The sequence below is a fragment of the Chrysochloris asiatica genome, unplaced genomic scaffold (genome assembly GCF_000296735.1).
Source record: "Chrysochloris asiatica unplaced genomic scaffold, ChrAsi1.0 scaffold00030, whole genome shotgun sequence".
Lineage (NCBI taxonomy): Eukaryota > Metazoa > Chordata > Mammalia > Afrosoricida > Chrysochloridae > Chrysochloris > Chrysochloris asiatica.
In genome coordinates, this window is record NW_006408548.1 from 15,967,235 (window position 1) to 15,985,243 (window position 18,009).

An 18,009-nucleotide genomic window follows, 5' to 3' on the forward strand; every position below is an offset into this window, starting at 1 on the left:
TAGTCTATTCTGAAGGATTTTTTTCAAAAGTTGGAAATATTGGGATTCTGATGAAGCATTTCAATTACACCCCATTGCTTCTCTCCTTAGAAAGTTCAAACCCAAACCCAACTATTAAGGAACATCCAGTGAGGAACAAATGAGGTCTTTTTAAAAATTTTATCAGGGGGGCTCCACCCCAACCCCTGCCCCCATCATGAAACAAGATCAGTACTCAGCCTCTGACCAGTCCTGCCTCCGGATGGAAACCAAGCAACAGTTTCATTTGGTGCACACTAAAGTCAAGTGCCAGTGGCAACCACCAAGTTCTCTAGAATTAAAATACCCTTTGTTTGAAAGAAGGACATTTCATCTAGGAAGACTAGCATGCAGATCTCATGAGATGGGTAAAAATAGCCCAGGCAAGACAGACTCACAAAAGACAGATCCTGTAGGACCAGACAAAGCTCCTGTTGATAGTCAAAGCTGATTCTCCTCAGGGCAAAGAGAATCATCTCTTCTTGCTGTCAGAAAAAAAAACAACTGTGTATCTTTTCACTATGTTTGATGCGACTGTGTGTTCTGTGCGTCCTCAGTGAACCCCACTACCTGACGCTGCAGGCCAGTAAGGACGTGAGCTTGGGGGAGTCGGAGCCAGAGCCAGAAATCTATTCACTTCTCTCCTTGTCCCTAGGACCACTCTAAACCCATCTATCATCTCTTTGCTGAGGCCCTCTCAGCTGGTCCCTATTTTCATTCGTACCTGGGAATAGAATCCACAGCCAGAGCACATCATTCATCACAAGGAGAGCTCTCCCTTGCTAAAATTCTCCCAATGACATTTAGTCATCTTGCAAATAAAATCCAAACATCTCTCTGTGACTTCTATGATTCTCCATTTAATTTGCCAATTCCCACTGCTCCCCCTCCCCTTGCTTACTACTTTCAGGTCCTATCTGCCTTCTTTCTGAATCTCTAACAACTCATTGCTGCTACAGAGCAATTGTATTTGCTATTCTGACTACATCCGTACTTTCCCCTTGCTCGTCATGCGTATGGCTCCTTCCTATTCAAATCTCAGCAAATGTCATCCTTAGAACACTCTTCTGAAAACCTGTTACTTCCCATCACATCATCTTTTTTTTTAAAAAAAAAACAAAAGAAGTATCATTTTAAATTGAGTTATATCATGTGATTATTTAAAATATGCCCACAAATTCTTTGCGACTCTTTCCTTTTCATTTAAGAAGTAGGACTTAGTACCTCTCCTCTGGAGTGTGGACTGGAGTTAGTTACTTGCTGCCAAGGAATGGAATATGGTGGAAGTGATAATGTGTGATTTCTAAGGTCACAGATGGCTTTGTGGATTCCTTGACAGCTCTCCTGAATCATTGGCTCTGGGGAAAGCCAAGTGATCTATCACGAGGACCTTCAAGAAGCCTCATCCAAGTTGTTGTTGTTATGTGCCGTGGAGTCAGTTCTGACTCACAGCGACCCTGTACAGGGTTTCCAAGGCTGTAAATCTTTACGGGAGCAGGAAGCCTCATCTTCTCCTGTTGTAAGGAACATCAGTAACAAGCACTAAATTTGCCAGGTGTGTGATAAGCCACCTTGGAAGTGGATCCTTCAGCTCCAGGCAAGCCTTCAGATGGCTGTTGGCCTAAATGATGTCGTGACTTATACTTTATAAGAGACCTTGAACCAGAACCAACCAGCTAAGTCACTTCTAGATTCCCAAACCACAGGAAATTGTGACATAATAATGCTAATTGTATTTAAGCTGCTGAATTTCGGGGTTACTGCTCTGGTAGCTTAGTGGTTACGAATCGGGATGAGAAATGCAAGGTCAGCAGTTTGAAACTACCAGCTGCTCTGTGGGAGAAAGATGAGGCTTTCTGCTCCCATAAAGATTTACAGCCTCAGAAATCCTGTTCAGGGTCGCTATGGGTCGGAACCGACTCAACAGCACTTAATAACAACAATAATAGATAACTAATAAAACATACATACCTTGAGCTAATATATCTCAACTGTATAGCTGAATACATTTTTCCCCCCCTAAGTTTTGTGCAACCATTACTGAAAAGGTTCCTTTATCCCTCACAGGGAAAACCCCCTCACTAAGGCTCCTGTTATGATCTCTAATCATAATTTTGTTTTCTCTTGAACTTTAGATAAGTGGAATCATACAGTGTATTCTCTTCCGTGTTTGCCTTTTATTCACTCAGTAGCTTATCTGAAAGATTCACCTATGTGTTCATTCTTTTCCATTGTAGTGTAGGATTCCATAGTATAAACCAGTACCTTGTATTGTCTTCATAGCTTTTGTCACTCTCTGAGCTTACTGACCTATCTGCTCTCTAGAATGTGATCTTCTAGAATGAGATTTCATTTCTCATATTCTCTGTTGTGTCTCTAGAACCAATTCCCCCTAAACTAAGGGTGTTAAGGAGTATTTGTTGAATAAATGAGCTGGATTCCATCAGAATCTCTCTCGCCATGGAACCCCCTGAGAGGGTACCCAGGGATTTCTAAGTTTTCAGGCAAAAGAAAATGCTCAAATCACTCACCCTTCTCAGCCTTTACACGTATTGAGCTTGGCATCTTGTGGGCAGATCCTGATTTAATCTGACTCTTTAATCCTAAAGTCTTGTGGGGACATTTAAACAGTGTTAATCACAACAACAGCATATACAGCACTCTGGGTGGCTGTCTTTACTGGGGGCATGCAGTACCTATTCGGATGAACTTACAAGAGCAGAGTGTTTTCCCAGCAGGGTCCCCCACTGGCCTGTGTTTACATACACGTGCTAGAAGCAGGAGTTTCTTTTCATTGTTACTGTTTTCTGGGCCAGCACTCTAATTGCCACATTAAAAATGTCAAGAGCAAGTGAAACTAATTTTAACAATATATACAAATACATTAATTTTATATTTAAAATTGGTTTCACTTGCTCTTGACATCACAGCTTCAGATTGCCACCATGACAGCTGGGCTGTTTCCTATCAACTCAATCCTGAACTGTTCACAAGAAGATCTGACCTATACAATACTAATTAGGATAAATTTAAATGAACACTTAATATGTGTCAGATATTGTACTGAGTGCTACACATAAGCTCAATTACTTCACTCAAAATGCTTATTAAAACCCAAACCAAATCCAGTGCCACAGAATCAATTCCGGCTCACAGCTACCCAATATACGGTTTCCAAGACTGTAAGTCTTTACGGGAGCATAATGGTTGGTAGGTTTGAACTGCTAACCTTGTGGTTAGCCATCCAGTACTTACTCTACAACACAACCAGGATTCCAACAACCTTAACTATACCCATTTTACTGAAGGGAAAATCAAGGCTCAGAGAGGTCACAAAGCTTCTCTTAGGTCACATAGCTCCTAAGTGGCAGAGAGGACATTTGAAGCCAGGGTCTGGTTCAGACACCACCCCTAACACTCTACTGGTTGCTTGACAGTGACTCCCTGACTGATGAAGGAATTGTTCCACATTCAGATGTGTAAACTGCAGGTCAGACAGACACAGGACTTCCTCATGGTCCCACAGGTGGCTAGAGGTAATGCCAATCCAGGAACTCAGGTTGCACGGCTCCAAGGGCAGGGGTCGCTCCTCTCCAGCCTGGTATTTTGTCTCTATTGAGTTACCAAGGTCTGAGGTGGACTTGGCGAGAGAACAAACTCATGTGGGAATGGTTCCTGGTGACTGTGTAGCCACATGGTCCTTGGGACCCCAGGAACCACAAATCATGTTTTGAAGTCATGAAGGGCAGTCACTTTGACGTCACTAGAAGCAAGGTGCAGCTGTGACTGGCATGGGAATGTTTTTCTTGGGGAAAGCGAGGGAGTGGGTGGCAAGACCAGGGAAACTCTGTCCCATAGGAAAAGACTTGGAGTCTTGGTAGGCCCTCCATTCAGAAAACAGAACATATTCTGAAAGTGAGTTTCAGACTTGACTTGGCTTGATCATCTGTTCATTCATTCATCTGCAAATAATCACTGACTCTCTCTGCTATGCCTGGAACTATGCCAGGTGCTGATGGCCCTGTAGTGTCCACCCCTGGCATGATCGCTGACATCCCAGAGCTGCCAGTCCAGCCAGAAGACACTGGTAAACACATTCCTAGTTACAAAATACATAAGGTGCACCAGGAGAGACTAATAGGGTGAAGGGACTTGAGGGGCTGTTCAAGGAGGGAAGACAATTCTGAGGAGGTGTAATTAAAGCAGTCAGCCAGGAGAAAGGTGTGGGAATGGCATTCTAGATGGAATGACCTATATGTGCAAAGGCTCTGGGTCAGGAAAGAGGCTGACCGAGGTCTGAGGAATTAGAAGGTGTATAGGGGGGGAAGAGATGCCTATGAGAGGCAGGACAGACTGGCAGCTTTGCCTCCATGGCAAAGTGTAACTAGTCCCATTTCTGAGATGCCAGTTCTGAGACATGTGCTAAATGCTCATCTTTGGGGGTAGCCAGGGCAGAGGCAGGCCAGCCACAGGGGCACTTGTGTCTTCCTGAGTCTGAATACCACTGACTGATCACTCTGCCCCCACCAACCAGAGAGGCTGATATTAAAACCCTATCCGAATCACAAGTGAATTACACCTCATTGGACTGCTAACGTCAAGGTTGGCAGTTCAAATCCACCAGCCGCTCCTTGTAAACTCTATACAGTAGGGATGGGGTACATCCAGCCCATGCACCATGTAAGGCCCATGAAATAATTTGGTCTGGTCCTGCCAAGGCAACCACAGTTCCAGCCATCACATTTGTTGTTGCTGTTAAGTGCCGTAGAGTTTGTTCCAACTCATAGTGACCCTGTATAGGGTTTCCAAGGAGTGACTGTTGGGTTTGAACCACTGACTTTACAGTCCAGCATATTATCCTGCAGGACTACACCTGGAATTCAGCCAGCACATTAGGGATGAGTTAATGTTTGGCCACATATTACAGGCTAATTTTTAAGTTGATAATTTTGTATGGCTCACAAATGATGTTACAAATATCCAAATGGCCCTTGGCAGAAAAAAGGTTCCCCACCCTTGCTATACAGGCTACGTGTAAGTCAGAACCTACCTGACAGCAAACGACAACATGACCCACATGATTTAATTTCATTGTAAAACTATAGCTATTTGCTGAATTCTCTATCAGAATCTTTAAGGAGACCACGTTGCCCTCTCATCAGAAAATTGCTGGACTTCTTTCACTTTATAGAGACAATTTTCTCCTCCTTTTTCCATAGACTGAAACCTCCCTCAGGGATCCAAGAGGCCCATTATTCCCAGTAGACACTGGTTACCTCATTTGCAAAGTGTAGTACAGTGATGCTTAACAATAAACAGCAGTTACATGTTAAGGTGACAGAGGCCTAAATGTGTCAACCATTGTTCTAGACCCAGTAAGGAGAATTCTACTATCGCCTTCATTTTAACTGTGAGGAAACTGAGGCTAGAGGAGGTGAAGTAATTTTCCCAAGGTCATACGCCTAGTTAAGTCAGAGTCAAGAGTCAGCTTTTGAACTCTGGCAGCCTGGCTTCAGAGTCTACACTGATAACTTCTATCCAACAACTGCAGCCAGTCTAAAGGGGAGTGAGATCAAAATGGAGTCATTTTGGGGGAGGGGAGTGGGGAAGACTAGGTACTGGCCATGGCTGGTTGAACAGACAGTGTTAAATTCCAGGGGGCAGCACCCTAGCTCCTCTTGTTACTTTATCCCCAATCCCTGACACAGAATAAAGGCTCAGTTAGTGTGAATGAGATTCTTTCCTTCAACTAATGTTTATTCAGTGCTGCGTGACAAGCCAGAACGAGCTTCTTAAAAGAGAAGTCAGTCCAGGGCTCACTGCTGATCAAACCCCAGTGACTCCTTCTTTTTCTTCTTGTTTAGTGCCATAGAGCTGCTTCTGACTCATGCTGACCCAATTTAGGTTTTTCAAGGAGCGCGTCTTGCTGTGGGTTAATGTGCTGGGCTGCAAGGTCACTTGAACTGCAATGTCGGCGGTTCAAGCTCCTCAGAAACCCTATATAGGGTTCACTATGGGTCGGAACTGAGTCAATGACGCTTATCAACAACTAAAGTCCTTGTGGTTAGCAGTCGAGTACTTATCCTAAACTAGGATTCCAATGACTTATTATGCTCAAAATGAAAATATGAATTATGAATATGAAAATATGAATAGCTACATGGCCCTCCTCGATCTCATGCTCCACTTCTCTGGTCCTCCTGCTCCCCTCAATCACTGTGGTCCCCCCACAAATGCACCAGGAACTCCCCTATCCTAGGGCCTTTGGACTCCACTCTCCTATTGGCATACTTCTCAACCTCTCCCATGTCTTTTACTGGTTCCAGCATTTTCAAATGGCTTCATTCAGTCATCTTTAAAGTCACTTGCTTCCCTAACTGTACTGTAGAAATCACCTCCTGCCCATACCCAGTCACTCTCTGTTCCTTTATTCTGCTTGCATTTTTCTTTGTGGCACTTATGACTTCACCAAATCTATTTATGTATTTGCTTATTTTCCTTCTCTCATGTAGAAAGTCAGCTCCATGAGGGCAGGGATGTTGTATTTTGACACTGGTGTTCTCAAGCCTGTAACAGTGCCTCAAATATAACAAGCCCTCAGTGAATTATTGTGAAAGGAATGAAGGAAGAGAAGAAGGAAGACCTGGAGGAGGAAGAGAATCCAGAAGGTCAGAGAACCTAAATGGTTGCTTGTTTTTCTTATTTTAAACTGTGAGACCAATCCCAATTCACTACAGTGGACAAGCATCAGTTTAAGCGGGAAGTGAGGATGAAGCAGGAAAGGACCAAAAGGTTGAGCAAGAAGGAAACACGAGGGCAGGGTTCAGGTACAGGCACCACTCTCAGGGGCTCCCTTGCTTTCTTTGAACACAGGCCTAGGATGCTCATGAGTGAGGAAACAGATGGAAAATCCTACATACACTGAATGGTTTTTGAAGAGGCTACCTACCTTAATAGAGAACTTTTGGCCATTTGCCTTCTATGAGAAATGATGGGCTTCAGCTTCCCCATCCCCCAGTTCTGTGAAGGAAACATGGCTATGGGCTCCCACCAAAGAGTCCATGTGGGGCCCTCTAAGAAGCCCCACCAAGCAAAGCTGGGATGGGCAGCCTTTTGGAGGGCCGTAGGCAGTGGGGGTGGGACAGGTTAAAGGTTTCCCTTCCCTTGTACCTGTTTCAGTGGGGCTCCCACCTCATTATTATAAATCAACTCTTCTTCCCCTGAGCCTCAACAACCTCGCTGCAGCCGACCGTGTCCTCCCATGGCATTGCTGGCCCTGGCAGGCATGCAACTGGAAATAAATGGCCCTGTCTCGTCAGGAGACCACACACAACACAAGGGGACTCTTGGCTGTGAATAGATGACACTCAGTTGGGGAGGTGACCTTCAGAATAACCTCAACTTTCCTTTCTATAGGCTGAGAATAGCATCAGCCTGTGTCTGCCTGTCTGTCCTTTGGGTCTCTCTGTCTTGCCCTCTCCATATATCAATGGCTTAAATAAGAAGGTCCTGCTAAACAGCTCAGCCAGTTGATATTCTCATCCAAAAGATGCTCTTTGAAGTTGTGCATTTTTGGGGATCTCATGATTAATAGCCTTTGCTACAAATTCCTGGAAATGTGCTCTTGTCTGGGGCCAAGTTAGTATGCTTGTTTCATCCTCTATAATTAGAGGTCTTTGCCCTTTGCCTGACTAGGGCTCTCCTCCTTTGCCTCAGTGAACATGCACCATCCCTTTATTCTTTAAGGCTAGGAAGGAGAGGTTGATTTTTCTGACTCCTGACTCAGAGGCTAAAAGTGCTCACATGGACTGAACCCAGCCAGCCTGTTGCTCTCAACACTGCTGAGTATGAAATAAATGTGAGGAGCTTACTCTGGTAGCGTAGTGATTACAAATCGGGCTGTGAATCACAAGGTCAGCGGTTCGAAACTACCAGATGCTCTGCGGGAGAAAGATGAGGCTTTGTGCTCCCGTAAAGATTGACAGCCTCGGAAACCCTGTTCAGGGTCGCTATGGGTCGGAACCGACTCAATGGCACTTAACAACAACAACAGCCACTGAGGTCGTTAATTCTTCCTTACTTAAGTAACTACCTTGTTGTGTGCGGTCCAGTTGGTTCTGACTCATAGAGACCCTGTATAAGAACTTGTAGTGGTTGGTGGGTTTGCACTGCCCACCTCACAGTTAGTTAGCAGTCCAGTGCTTATCCTACAGTGCCACACTTACTTCATGCATTATTGATCTTCTGATTTATATATGTGGAAACCGAGGCCTGGAGAGCTTGAACGACTTGACCAAAGTCATATAAATTAACACCTGTTCTTACTGACTCCACTGCGGGGCTAAGGGCTGATTCTTCGATGCACAGGTAAAACGGAGGGTTCCACACGGATACAGCTAAGTGAGAATATGAAATGTGGGCAGATGGCTATGGAGGCTGAGTTTTAAATCTTGTGTAGAATGCACCGTGACTACTGAGCAGGCAGCTTTCTGGACAAAAAGTGCTTTCCTCAAGACATCTCATCCCTCTAGCTGAGCACCTCTCCCAAAGCCTAGGGGGATGGGGTGCAGAGTCTGTGAGGGGAGAATCACAACAGCAAAAGGAGGTTCTGGAAAAGAGGAGGGAAAGGGTTAGATGTTGAGCACGGGGGAAGCTGGTGGCTGTGTGACCCACGGGAGTCACCGTTCCCAGGCTGCATGCCTCCAGCAGATCACTCGGTGCCTTGGTGGCCCCTGTCAGAATGGGCTGATAAGTCTAGTCTCTACAAACATCTTGGGGGTGTTTTGAGGCTTAGGGAGAATTCCATTTTCCCGAAGGGCTACTACACCTTAACCACTTGTGAGGAAAGCAGTAGAAGGCCTGGGCTGGACTGCTAATTATTCTAGTAGCTCATTACTGACATCATTATTCATTTGTCCATGTTGCCCCTATTGCCTCTATTAGGCAGTCTGGTTGATTCTCTCCCTGTGACCTGACCTCCAAGGTCTCTGCCAACCTGAGGGCCCCTGTTTATGTTTTTCATTCTCTTTGACTGTACTTCCTTTCATGATTTTGAAGCTCAGAGATTCTGGTTTCTAGCACCCATGTAGTATATGACTCTGTGACTCTACTAGCATCCAGCTCCTTATCTGTAGAATGGGCTGAATCCATAAACCCCAACACCGCTGAGTTGTGGAAAGCTCTGGTGAGCTGAACTTTGCAAAGCTCAGCAAGGAATCTCTGTGTAAAGATCTAATGCAGTTGAATATGCATGGAGTCCTAGTGGGGCACTGTAGGATAAGCACTGGATTGCTAACTGCAAGATCTGTGGTTCAAACCCACCAGCTGCTCCTTGGAAACTATACAGAGTTGCTAGGAGTCAAATTGACTTGATAGCTCTTAACAGCACACACACACACACACACGTTTGCTGTTTTGGGTTCACCCCAGAATCTCTGCTTGCATGAGAACAAAACAAAACAAACCACTAGATATACGCTCAGGACGTCTAGGACCTTTCTGTTACTGACAAATCATTACCACTCCTCCAAGCTCCAATGAGCCAATGAAGGGACAGACAGACACAGGTTCCAGCACACGCCTCATCCCTATCACCTCATTCTCACATTGGGGGTGTGTAAGTATTTACTTATAATAAGTAAACATATTTACTTTTCAGAATGGCTTATACCTAAAGTTGTGAAACACATAATAAAAAGGAAAATCTAGGATTTAAAGCACCAAAAAAGGCGAATTTTGCTTTCCCAATTTTCTAATGCATTGTAGGACTGGTCCCCTTATGCCCCATAAGCCTTTGCACTCATGCCCCCCAGGAAGGAAACATCCTTGCCAGCTCTCAAAGGAGCTGCTTCCCTAGTCCAGGAAATGGGCCCAACCAGAAAGAATTTTGTTATGTTTGATGCCCCCACCAGGGAGAGAAAGCGTGACAGCAGAGGTCTGCAAAGGTTAAGGGTGTGGGAGCATCCTCACCTCCTCTAAGAATCTGGAAGCTGCAGTGTGAGTATGGCAGGAGCTAAGTAACACTGGGGCTCCCCTTTGCACAGTTGAGGAAACTGAGGCCCACGGAAGGAGGGCTGTTTCTGAGGTCACAGGTGGAGGCTGTGTGAGCTCAGGGGGTGGAAGCAGGGCTCCACTTTGCACCCCTAGTCGGTTTAACCTGGAGAAGACTGCTGGGTCTTTCAAGTACCCAAGTGGCTGTACAGTGGAAGGGAAACCAATTTTCTGTGAGTCCCAGAGGCTGGGCGATTGGGAGCAGCAGGGAGGAGGTATCATTCACTAGCCAAATGAGCTTTCTACTAATCAGGTAACTGAGAAAGGTTGCTTTGAGGGCAGTGAGCAACAAACCTATTCCTGAAGACCCCAAGTCTGGCAGGCCTGTTTACCAAGATCACTTAAAGGGGTTTCTACACTGGGCAGACAGAGTAAGACAGTTCTGTGCAGCCCCAGGTGGTCTTGGAACTTTTGGTGACTGAATTTGGAATCAAGCAGATGGGACAGGAATCGGTGTGTAAAGGAGAAGACAGAAAGTAAGGCCAGGGAACCAAAGTCTCCTCTGGAAATCTTCAAAGAATCTGACTCTCTTCTCTGCTCCTTTCCCTGCCTCCTCCCTTCCTCCCCTCTACCTGAGTCCAGACAGCACATACCAGGATGTCCAGGCAGGCGGCCTTCAGCAGGGTGATTTGATCTGCGATGGTCAAGCCAGTGAAGCCTGGGAGACGTTTAGCAAACTCCACAATTTTAATAATGCACTTGGTGGCCAATTCACTGAATTTGTCCCAGAGGCCCAGGTCCAGTCGGACTCGATGGTCAGCACTGGAATTCTAAGAGGGAGAGAAAACACCATCAAGCTTAGTTTCTAGGAACCCCAATAGTACTCAAGGAATTCAACCCCTTATTATAAATAGGCTGACATTCTAGCCTTGACCTTCCTGGTAGAGTGGCTGAATCTTTAGCTTAGATTCATCGTTTTTAAACGCTCAAAAATTTATGCCTGTATCACTGCATAACCGTAACAGTGAACACTGTCAAATGGCCTCTGACTTCTGGAGACCCCATGTGCATCAGCAATGGAACTCTGCTCCATACAGGTGTCAGTAGTTGATTTTTCACAAGTAGATCACCAGAACTTTCCACTCAGACCTCCCACTTTTGGGTTAGTCACCAATTGAAAAGTGTTTGTGCCACTCAGAAATCAAATACTGGATGAGGGAAGGTGCCTTTGTATTCAAATATTTCAGCTAATAAATGAAGAAGGAACGAGAGAATATGGACTTAACTTTTGCAACTGTGGTGAATTAATGGTTTTAGACATTGTCTCTTTTTAAGATATTAGTAACCATGGATAATCAATCTGTCATTTTACCTGCAATGGAAAAACACACTACCCCCTATGAAAGAGTCTGGCTCCAAATCAAACCTGAATAAGATCACGCATCTAATTACAAAAAAATTCAGGCGACAGAAGAACATAGTAGACAATGCCATGGGGATGCAATCTTTAGCATCTAGAAGGTGGGAAACTTTAACAATCAATTTTTCAATAAATACATTGACAGGAGAAAAAAAAAACTGGAGAGAGAAACCTATATTAAAAGCAATGCAAATGTTCATGAATTGTAAATGGATAAATTGTGATAATGGATAAAAAGTGATTCAGCAATACAAAGAAAATACTGGCACATGCTACAACATGGGTGAACACCAAAATCAACATGCCAACTATAAGAAACCAGACATCAAAGCAGATTATCATCTGACTCCATTTATGTGACATTCTGGAAAGAAAACTATAGTGAAAGAGAATAGGTTTGCAAAGCCTGGGAGATAAGGGGAGAGGATAAGGGTGAGGAAGGAACTTTTGGGAGCAATAAAAATGCTCTAGACACCTTGACTCGAGTGGTAGTCACATGACTATTTTTGTCAAGCTCATCTGCTTATTATTAAAAAAAATAATAAATTTGACAATACTTAAATTATACCTCAAAAACACTGGCTTTAAAAAAGAGACAGTAAACTTATCACCCGATCACAATGCACAGGCTTTTTATCTGAGGTCTGATTCAAAGAAATTGAAGAAATTGTGACATAGATGAGAAAACGGGCAAGCCGGAGACACTAAGGAATTACGGCTAGCCTTATTTCAGAAGGAGTGCTAAGGGCATTGTTGCTATGCTTTTATGGTGTGTAATTTTCTCTTTGTAAAATATATACTCAAACATTTACAGATAAAAATGTTTGGAATTGACTTCATAATAACATGCAATACAGATAGTAGGAATGGGGTATGAGAACAAGGAATGAAACACGATTGGCCATCGAATGATCGTAGGGCTCCATTACACTATAGTCTCGACTTTCATATTATGTTGAGAATTTCCATAATAAAAATAAAAGACAAAAAGGTAACATATTGAAACGTAAAGGATGAGGATCAAAGAGACGGCTTCTTTTGGGCTGTGTGGCCAGGCCCTGCTGCTTCCTAAGGCAGAGCCAAACTATCCAAACGCCAAGACAAGGTTCTGCAGGTTCAGTGTTAGTTTCATCCCAGGCCAATGGAAACAGCTGAGAACTGGGTACCATGAATCCTCACACCGGTGTCTTTGATTCCCCACCTCAGCTAAAACCAATTTGCAGGAATCAATAAAACCAATTGTTGTTTTTAATGTCACAGCGAGGGAAGCCAGAAACAAAAGTTTGCATAATCTCTAAGCCAAAGCCTGAAGCCATAATAAAAGTAGTGGTCAATGTTGCCCTCTGCGAGCCTCCTTGTGGAGAGTACGCATGCATTCTCCAGATTTATTTTATTTCCTCCTCAAGGACTTTGGCGGAATTCAGTACACTCGGGGGAACAGAAGATCAAGATGTGCGGCCATTCGGGCTGTAATTAAATTTAATAGGCAGTTTATCCGGTTTGTAGGAAGATGACATGGAAGAGAGGGGCAGAGAGACGAGCCTGCAGTAGGAAATCATTTTACAATAGAGTATCCATCTGGAAAAAAAGACATTGCCCCGACCCAGCAAGTGTGAACGAAATCTTCATCAACATCTCACGAGGTTACTTTATCATGCCGGGCAGGGCCCAGAGAGAAGGAAGCTGTCCCACCTTCTATTAAAAATAAAGCTCAGACGTCTTAACGGCATGGAAATCTAACTCACTATTATGCAAACTGAGGGGAAGAGGCAGTTAATAAAACACAAAATAACCTGGTGCTTTATTATACTGGTTGTTGGATTCATAGGCATGAGCTTTAGCATAGCTTGTGTATGACCTTCCAGCTGTGGCAAACATAGGGCTTTTTGGCCTGTTTGGGTTGGTACCGAAGCAGGTTTTAGGTACCGAAGCAGGTTTTAGGAGGCACTGACGGGAGAGGAGACTTTCAGCCGCATTTCTAACTGCAGGCAGGAAAACCAAAGGATGAAGGCCTGAGAGGAGGAAAGTGATCAAATGAGGCGGGGATGAGGGGCCAGGGTAGGAAGCACCAGGCTCCCTCTGGGCTCAGAAGAAGCCCCTCCCACAGATAGGGAATTCGAGCAGGAGCGCCAGCGTCTTCCCAGAGTGCTGTGGGGCAGAGGCCCCTAGAGGCACTGTCCTGCCGGCCCGCCTCCCCAAGACCTCCCCCACCCCATTTTCTCCCCTTCCCTATCCTCTCTCCCTTTCTATTAGGTATACCTGCCGGAAGGCCCACCCCCACTATGAAATCCAACCCAATGTCTAATTTTGCAACACACATGGGACTCCAATTTTTTGCCCTTGGGTTGTCTGCCACGGTGGCTGCTTTTCTGAAGTGGAGTCAGCAGGGTCTTTATAATAGTGTTTGTGTGTGTGAGGGTCCTGGTGTGGCGCTGTAGGATTAGTGCTCTACCGCAATGTCGGTTTGAACCTCAAGGTTAGGGGTTCAAACTCACCAGCTCCTTCTCAGAAACCCTATACAGGGTCACTATGAGTCGTAACCAACTCAACGGCACTTAACAACAACCTGAGTACTGTTGTTGTTGTTGTTGTTGTTGGGTGCCATCAAGTCGGTACCAACTCATAGCGACCCTCTGCACAACACAACGAAACACTGCCTGATCCTGGGCCAAGCTCACCTGAGCACTACAGTATTTTAATCTTTTAATCCAGGCTGTGTACTGTTCTTTCATAGCTGAGGAGAAAACACAACATTTCCTTAGTAATAATGGGAATGGTGTGCATTATCTTCTGAGATGACCTCTTTTTTTCCAGGCCTTAAGTCTTCACCTTTAACCATGCAATGAGACTGGTGCCCTTTCACGTTTTATTTGCGTGTGAATGCTCCTGTCCTCACATTACATATGTTTTGGTTAATACACTGGACTGCAAAGTCAGTTTGAACCATAAGGTGGGTGGTTAAAGCTCACCAGCTGCTCCTAAGAAACCCTATACAGGGTTGTGATGGGTCAGAACTGACTTGAAGGCACTTAACAACAACAACATGGAATTCCTGGATTTCTGGTGTGGTGCTGTAGGATAGCTCTGGAATGTGAACCACTGGATCATCTGGTGTGGCGGTTCAAACCCACCAGATGCTCCTCGGAAACCCTGTACAGGGTCGCCATGGGTTGTAATCAATTAACAATAACAACATGAAGTTCCTGGGTTGGACAAACAGTTAAGCAAAAGGTTGGCGAGTCTAGTCCACCCATAGATGCCTTGGAAGATAGGCCTAATGATCTACTCCAAAAGATCAGTCATGGACAATCCTATGGAGCACAGTACTACACTCTGATAAACACGGAACTGCCATGGGTCAGAACTGCAGTCAAGAGCAACCAGCTACTTGGTTGTTGTTAGGTGCCATCGGTACCTAACTCATAGTGACCTTATGCACAGCAGAACGAAACACTGCCCGATCCTGGGCCAGCCTCACTACTGTTGCCACGCTTGAGCCCATCAATGCTGCCACTTGGCCAATTCATCTCGTTGGGGGTCTTCCTTTTTTTTCCTCTGAGTCTCCACGTCACCAAACATGATATTCTTTTCCAGTGACTCATCCCTCTAGGTCTTATTTAATGTCAGGCACTGTTTTAAGTGTTTTCCAATTCTGAACTCACTTTAACTCCTGTAACATCCCCATGAGGTAGATATTATAAACATCCCATTTGGCATACTGGACAGCTGACACCCAGAGAAGTTGTGTGATTTGTAAAAGATCCCACAGCTATTAACTGGAGGATGCAGGGTTCAGCAGACAGTCAGGCTGGAGAGTCCAGGCTCCCCACCTCTGCACCACACCAGCCCGCTCACTCCATCACCTCTTCACTTCCTGAAGCCTTCTAGTGCACTTGCGGTCTCCTTGTTGGTTGGAAACTCTGGATGCTCCCACGACAAAGCTAAATATTTTCGGCATTAGCAAGAGAATATACTGTGCCAGGCTGGTATCATTTTGTGGTCAACAAACTATGACAATATGGCCTCTGGAATGTACCAAACAAGGTATGTGTCTGTCAGTGAGAGGACAAGGTACTGAGCCCCCAAATCCCATACACTATTCTTCCCAGTACTGGACACCTCCAGCAGGTGGGGAAAAGGCTGCTTGGCAGGCAGTAACTCTAGGTGGGGATTTTGGCACCGTACTAAAGAGCTGGCTGGAGAGGATTCCAAGTGACAGGCAAGGGGAAAGGGAGAGGGAAGGAGGGTCTCTCAGAGACTTTGCATGTTTCCTGGCAATCAAGCTAGAAACAAGGTCAGTGTTGCATGGATCTCCTGAAGCTAGTTTTTGGGGTGCCCTGCACCATGGTCATCGAAGATTCCTGGGCTAGGTCATGAATCTAGAGGTGATCCTCTAGATAGCTTCAGTCCTGTCATTCCTTGGGGCCTCAGACATTCAGGGACCTTGGCGGAGTGTAGGGGTGGGGTGAAGGGTATATTTCAGGGTCCCAGAGGATGCCCAAGATAATTTTGGCATAGTCCCAACTACTGTGATGAGCCACTGGCACTCCACAGGAACATTCAAGAATGGAGTTCTTTCCTTTTCACCAGCCAGAGCCTTCCAGCTAGGTACAAAACAGTCAAGGGGGCAACATGGTTTTTCTTTTGTCTAGGCATTTCCCTTGGCTCTCTGTTATCAAAGGTCCATGTACCTTATCCCAACACTACTCCCCACTGGTCTCCCTAGACTTACCTCCAGCCTCCCAGGCAGTCTTATCTCTACAAAACTTCTGGCCACGTTTATGCCGTTTCCCCTGCTAGGAATGTCAGTCGCTTTCCCAACATGATCCTGGGTACATAGCACACTTGCTAAAGAACATTGTTCTTCAAAAGTGAGCACTTGGGTGAACTGCCAGAGGTTTCTAAAGCTCACACAAATTCAGATACCCTGTTATTTAGAGCCAGAGTTGGCACCAAGGGGTAACAGTCATGCATTCCAAGTCTGCACACAGTGAGTCTACAGTCAATGTTGGCTAGACTTCATGAGATGGACAGCTCAGGTGGGATCACTGGCAAAGATGCAGGGGATCTATGAGGTTGGGGGGTGGGGTTCTTCATAGACACCTGTGCAGTAGCCGAGTGGGGATCTTGACTAAGCCTGCCCCATCTCTCTTCTGAGGACAACTTTCTCAAGTTTTAAGTTCTGACTCTCTAGGTGATAACAAATGTCAGTTTTCTGAAAAGAAAGACAAGCCCACAAATGTTCGTAATTGCTCACAATAGCCTGCCTTTTCTAAAGCACATGTCTTTTGGAAAGTCTTTTGGTGGTTTAATGATTCTGCTTGTGATCATTTATCTGAGTAGATTATAGGCTCCTTGAATCTCTGTAGCTCAAATTCATGAGTTCCTCAGAGGGCAGCTTGTGTCATCAAGCCAGGCATGGTGATGAACAGCCACAAATGGCCAAGCAGCTGGACTAAGGAACAGATGCAGCAGAGAGTAGATCACCCAGGCTGCAGCTATGCCTCCTGCAAACAGGAGGCTCCATTACATATCCACCACTTTAAGTGTTCCAGACTGTAGCTCTACAGAATGACAAGAGGATCTGGAGGAGGAGACCAGGCCATCTTGCATAGCAAGTCTTTACCAGAAACCATGCCAATGACGCTGACCTATCTTTCTCATTGAATCTTCCAGCAACCCCATTGGTGGTGGTGGTTATGTGCTGTGGAGTTGGTTCCGACTCACAGCGACCCTGTACAGGGTTTCTGAAGCTGCAAATCTTTATGGGAGCAGAAAGCCTCATCTTTCTCCCTAGCAACCCCATTAGTTACTCTTAAAATGCCCGTATTACAGATGAAAAAGCTGATGCTCAAAGTGAGGATGCAACTTTTCCAACATTACCAACTCCTATGGAACAGAGCCAAGAAGTGAGCCTGGGGTCTACGAAGCCTTAAAGGCCAACTGATAACAGTTGTTATGGTTCAACCTACAAAAGCAGAGGAAACCTCCTTAGAGCGAGAATGTTTCTTCTGGTTGGCTCCTTGATTCTATTTTGGAGGACTCATCTATAAATAATCACTTTTTTTTGGAGGAAGGTTATTGGTTAGAAACCTTCGACTAGCTCTGAAGTGAGTGCCCTGCCAGGCCTGGGGACAGGAGGTGGTGGGATGCCTGTTTCTGCCTCCCCTGTCCTTTCCTGCTGCCTCCTCGGGCCTGACCATTTGTCCTAAATCTATCCTAATTAGGGAAGAAAAAGGAACTATGTTTTCAGATATCTGGAGGTGGGTGGCTAGCTGCCTTCTGTATTCCTTTCTGCCCACTTATTTCAAAGGAATCTGACAGGGATGCCAAACTGGTGAGAACGGCAGAAAGGTTCCTTACAGTGGAAGCAACTGCCTATCTCAAAAAATCTTTTTATGAAAAATGCACAATGCGGAACTAAGAGCTTACAGATAATGCTTTATGGTTGCTGTAATTTATTTATGCCCCTACCCACTTCCAGAAAGGATTTGAAGTGGCTTACAACAAAAACATATCCAGAGGAACAAACAAGATGGCGGATCGGGTGGACGTATAGCAGAGAGCTCCACCAACAACAA

At 45.1% G+C, this 18,009-nt stretch overlaps 1 protein-coding gene across 5 annotated transcripts in view; it reads right to left on the bottom strand.

Annotated features, from left to right (window-relative positions):
• The window catches only part of RARB (retinoic acid receptor, beta), a 621,377-nt gene that overhangs the window by 6,846 nt on the left and 596,522 nt on the right, over positions 1-18,009 (bottom strand). For all 5 annotated transcript variants that reach the window (XM_006851622.1, XM_006851620.1, XM_006851619.1 and 2 more), the window contains one exon: positions 10,662-10,838. In XM_006851622.1, coding sequence (XP_006851684.1) covers positions 10,662-10,838 — 177 coding nt within the window. The remainder of the gene's footprint in view (positions 1-10,661; positions 10,839-18,009) is intronic.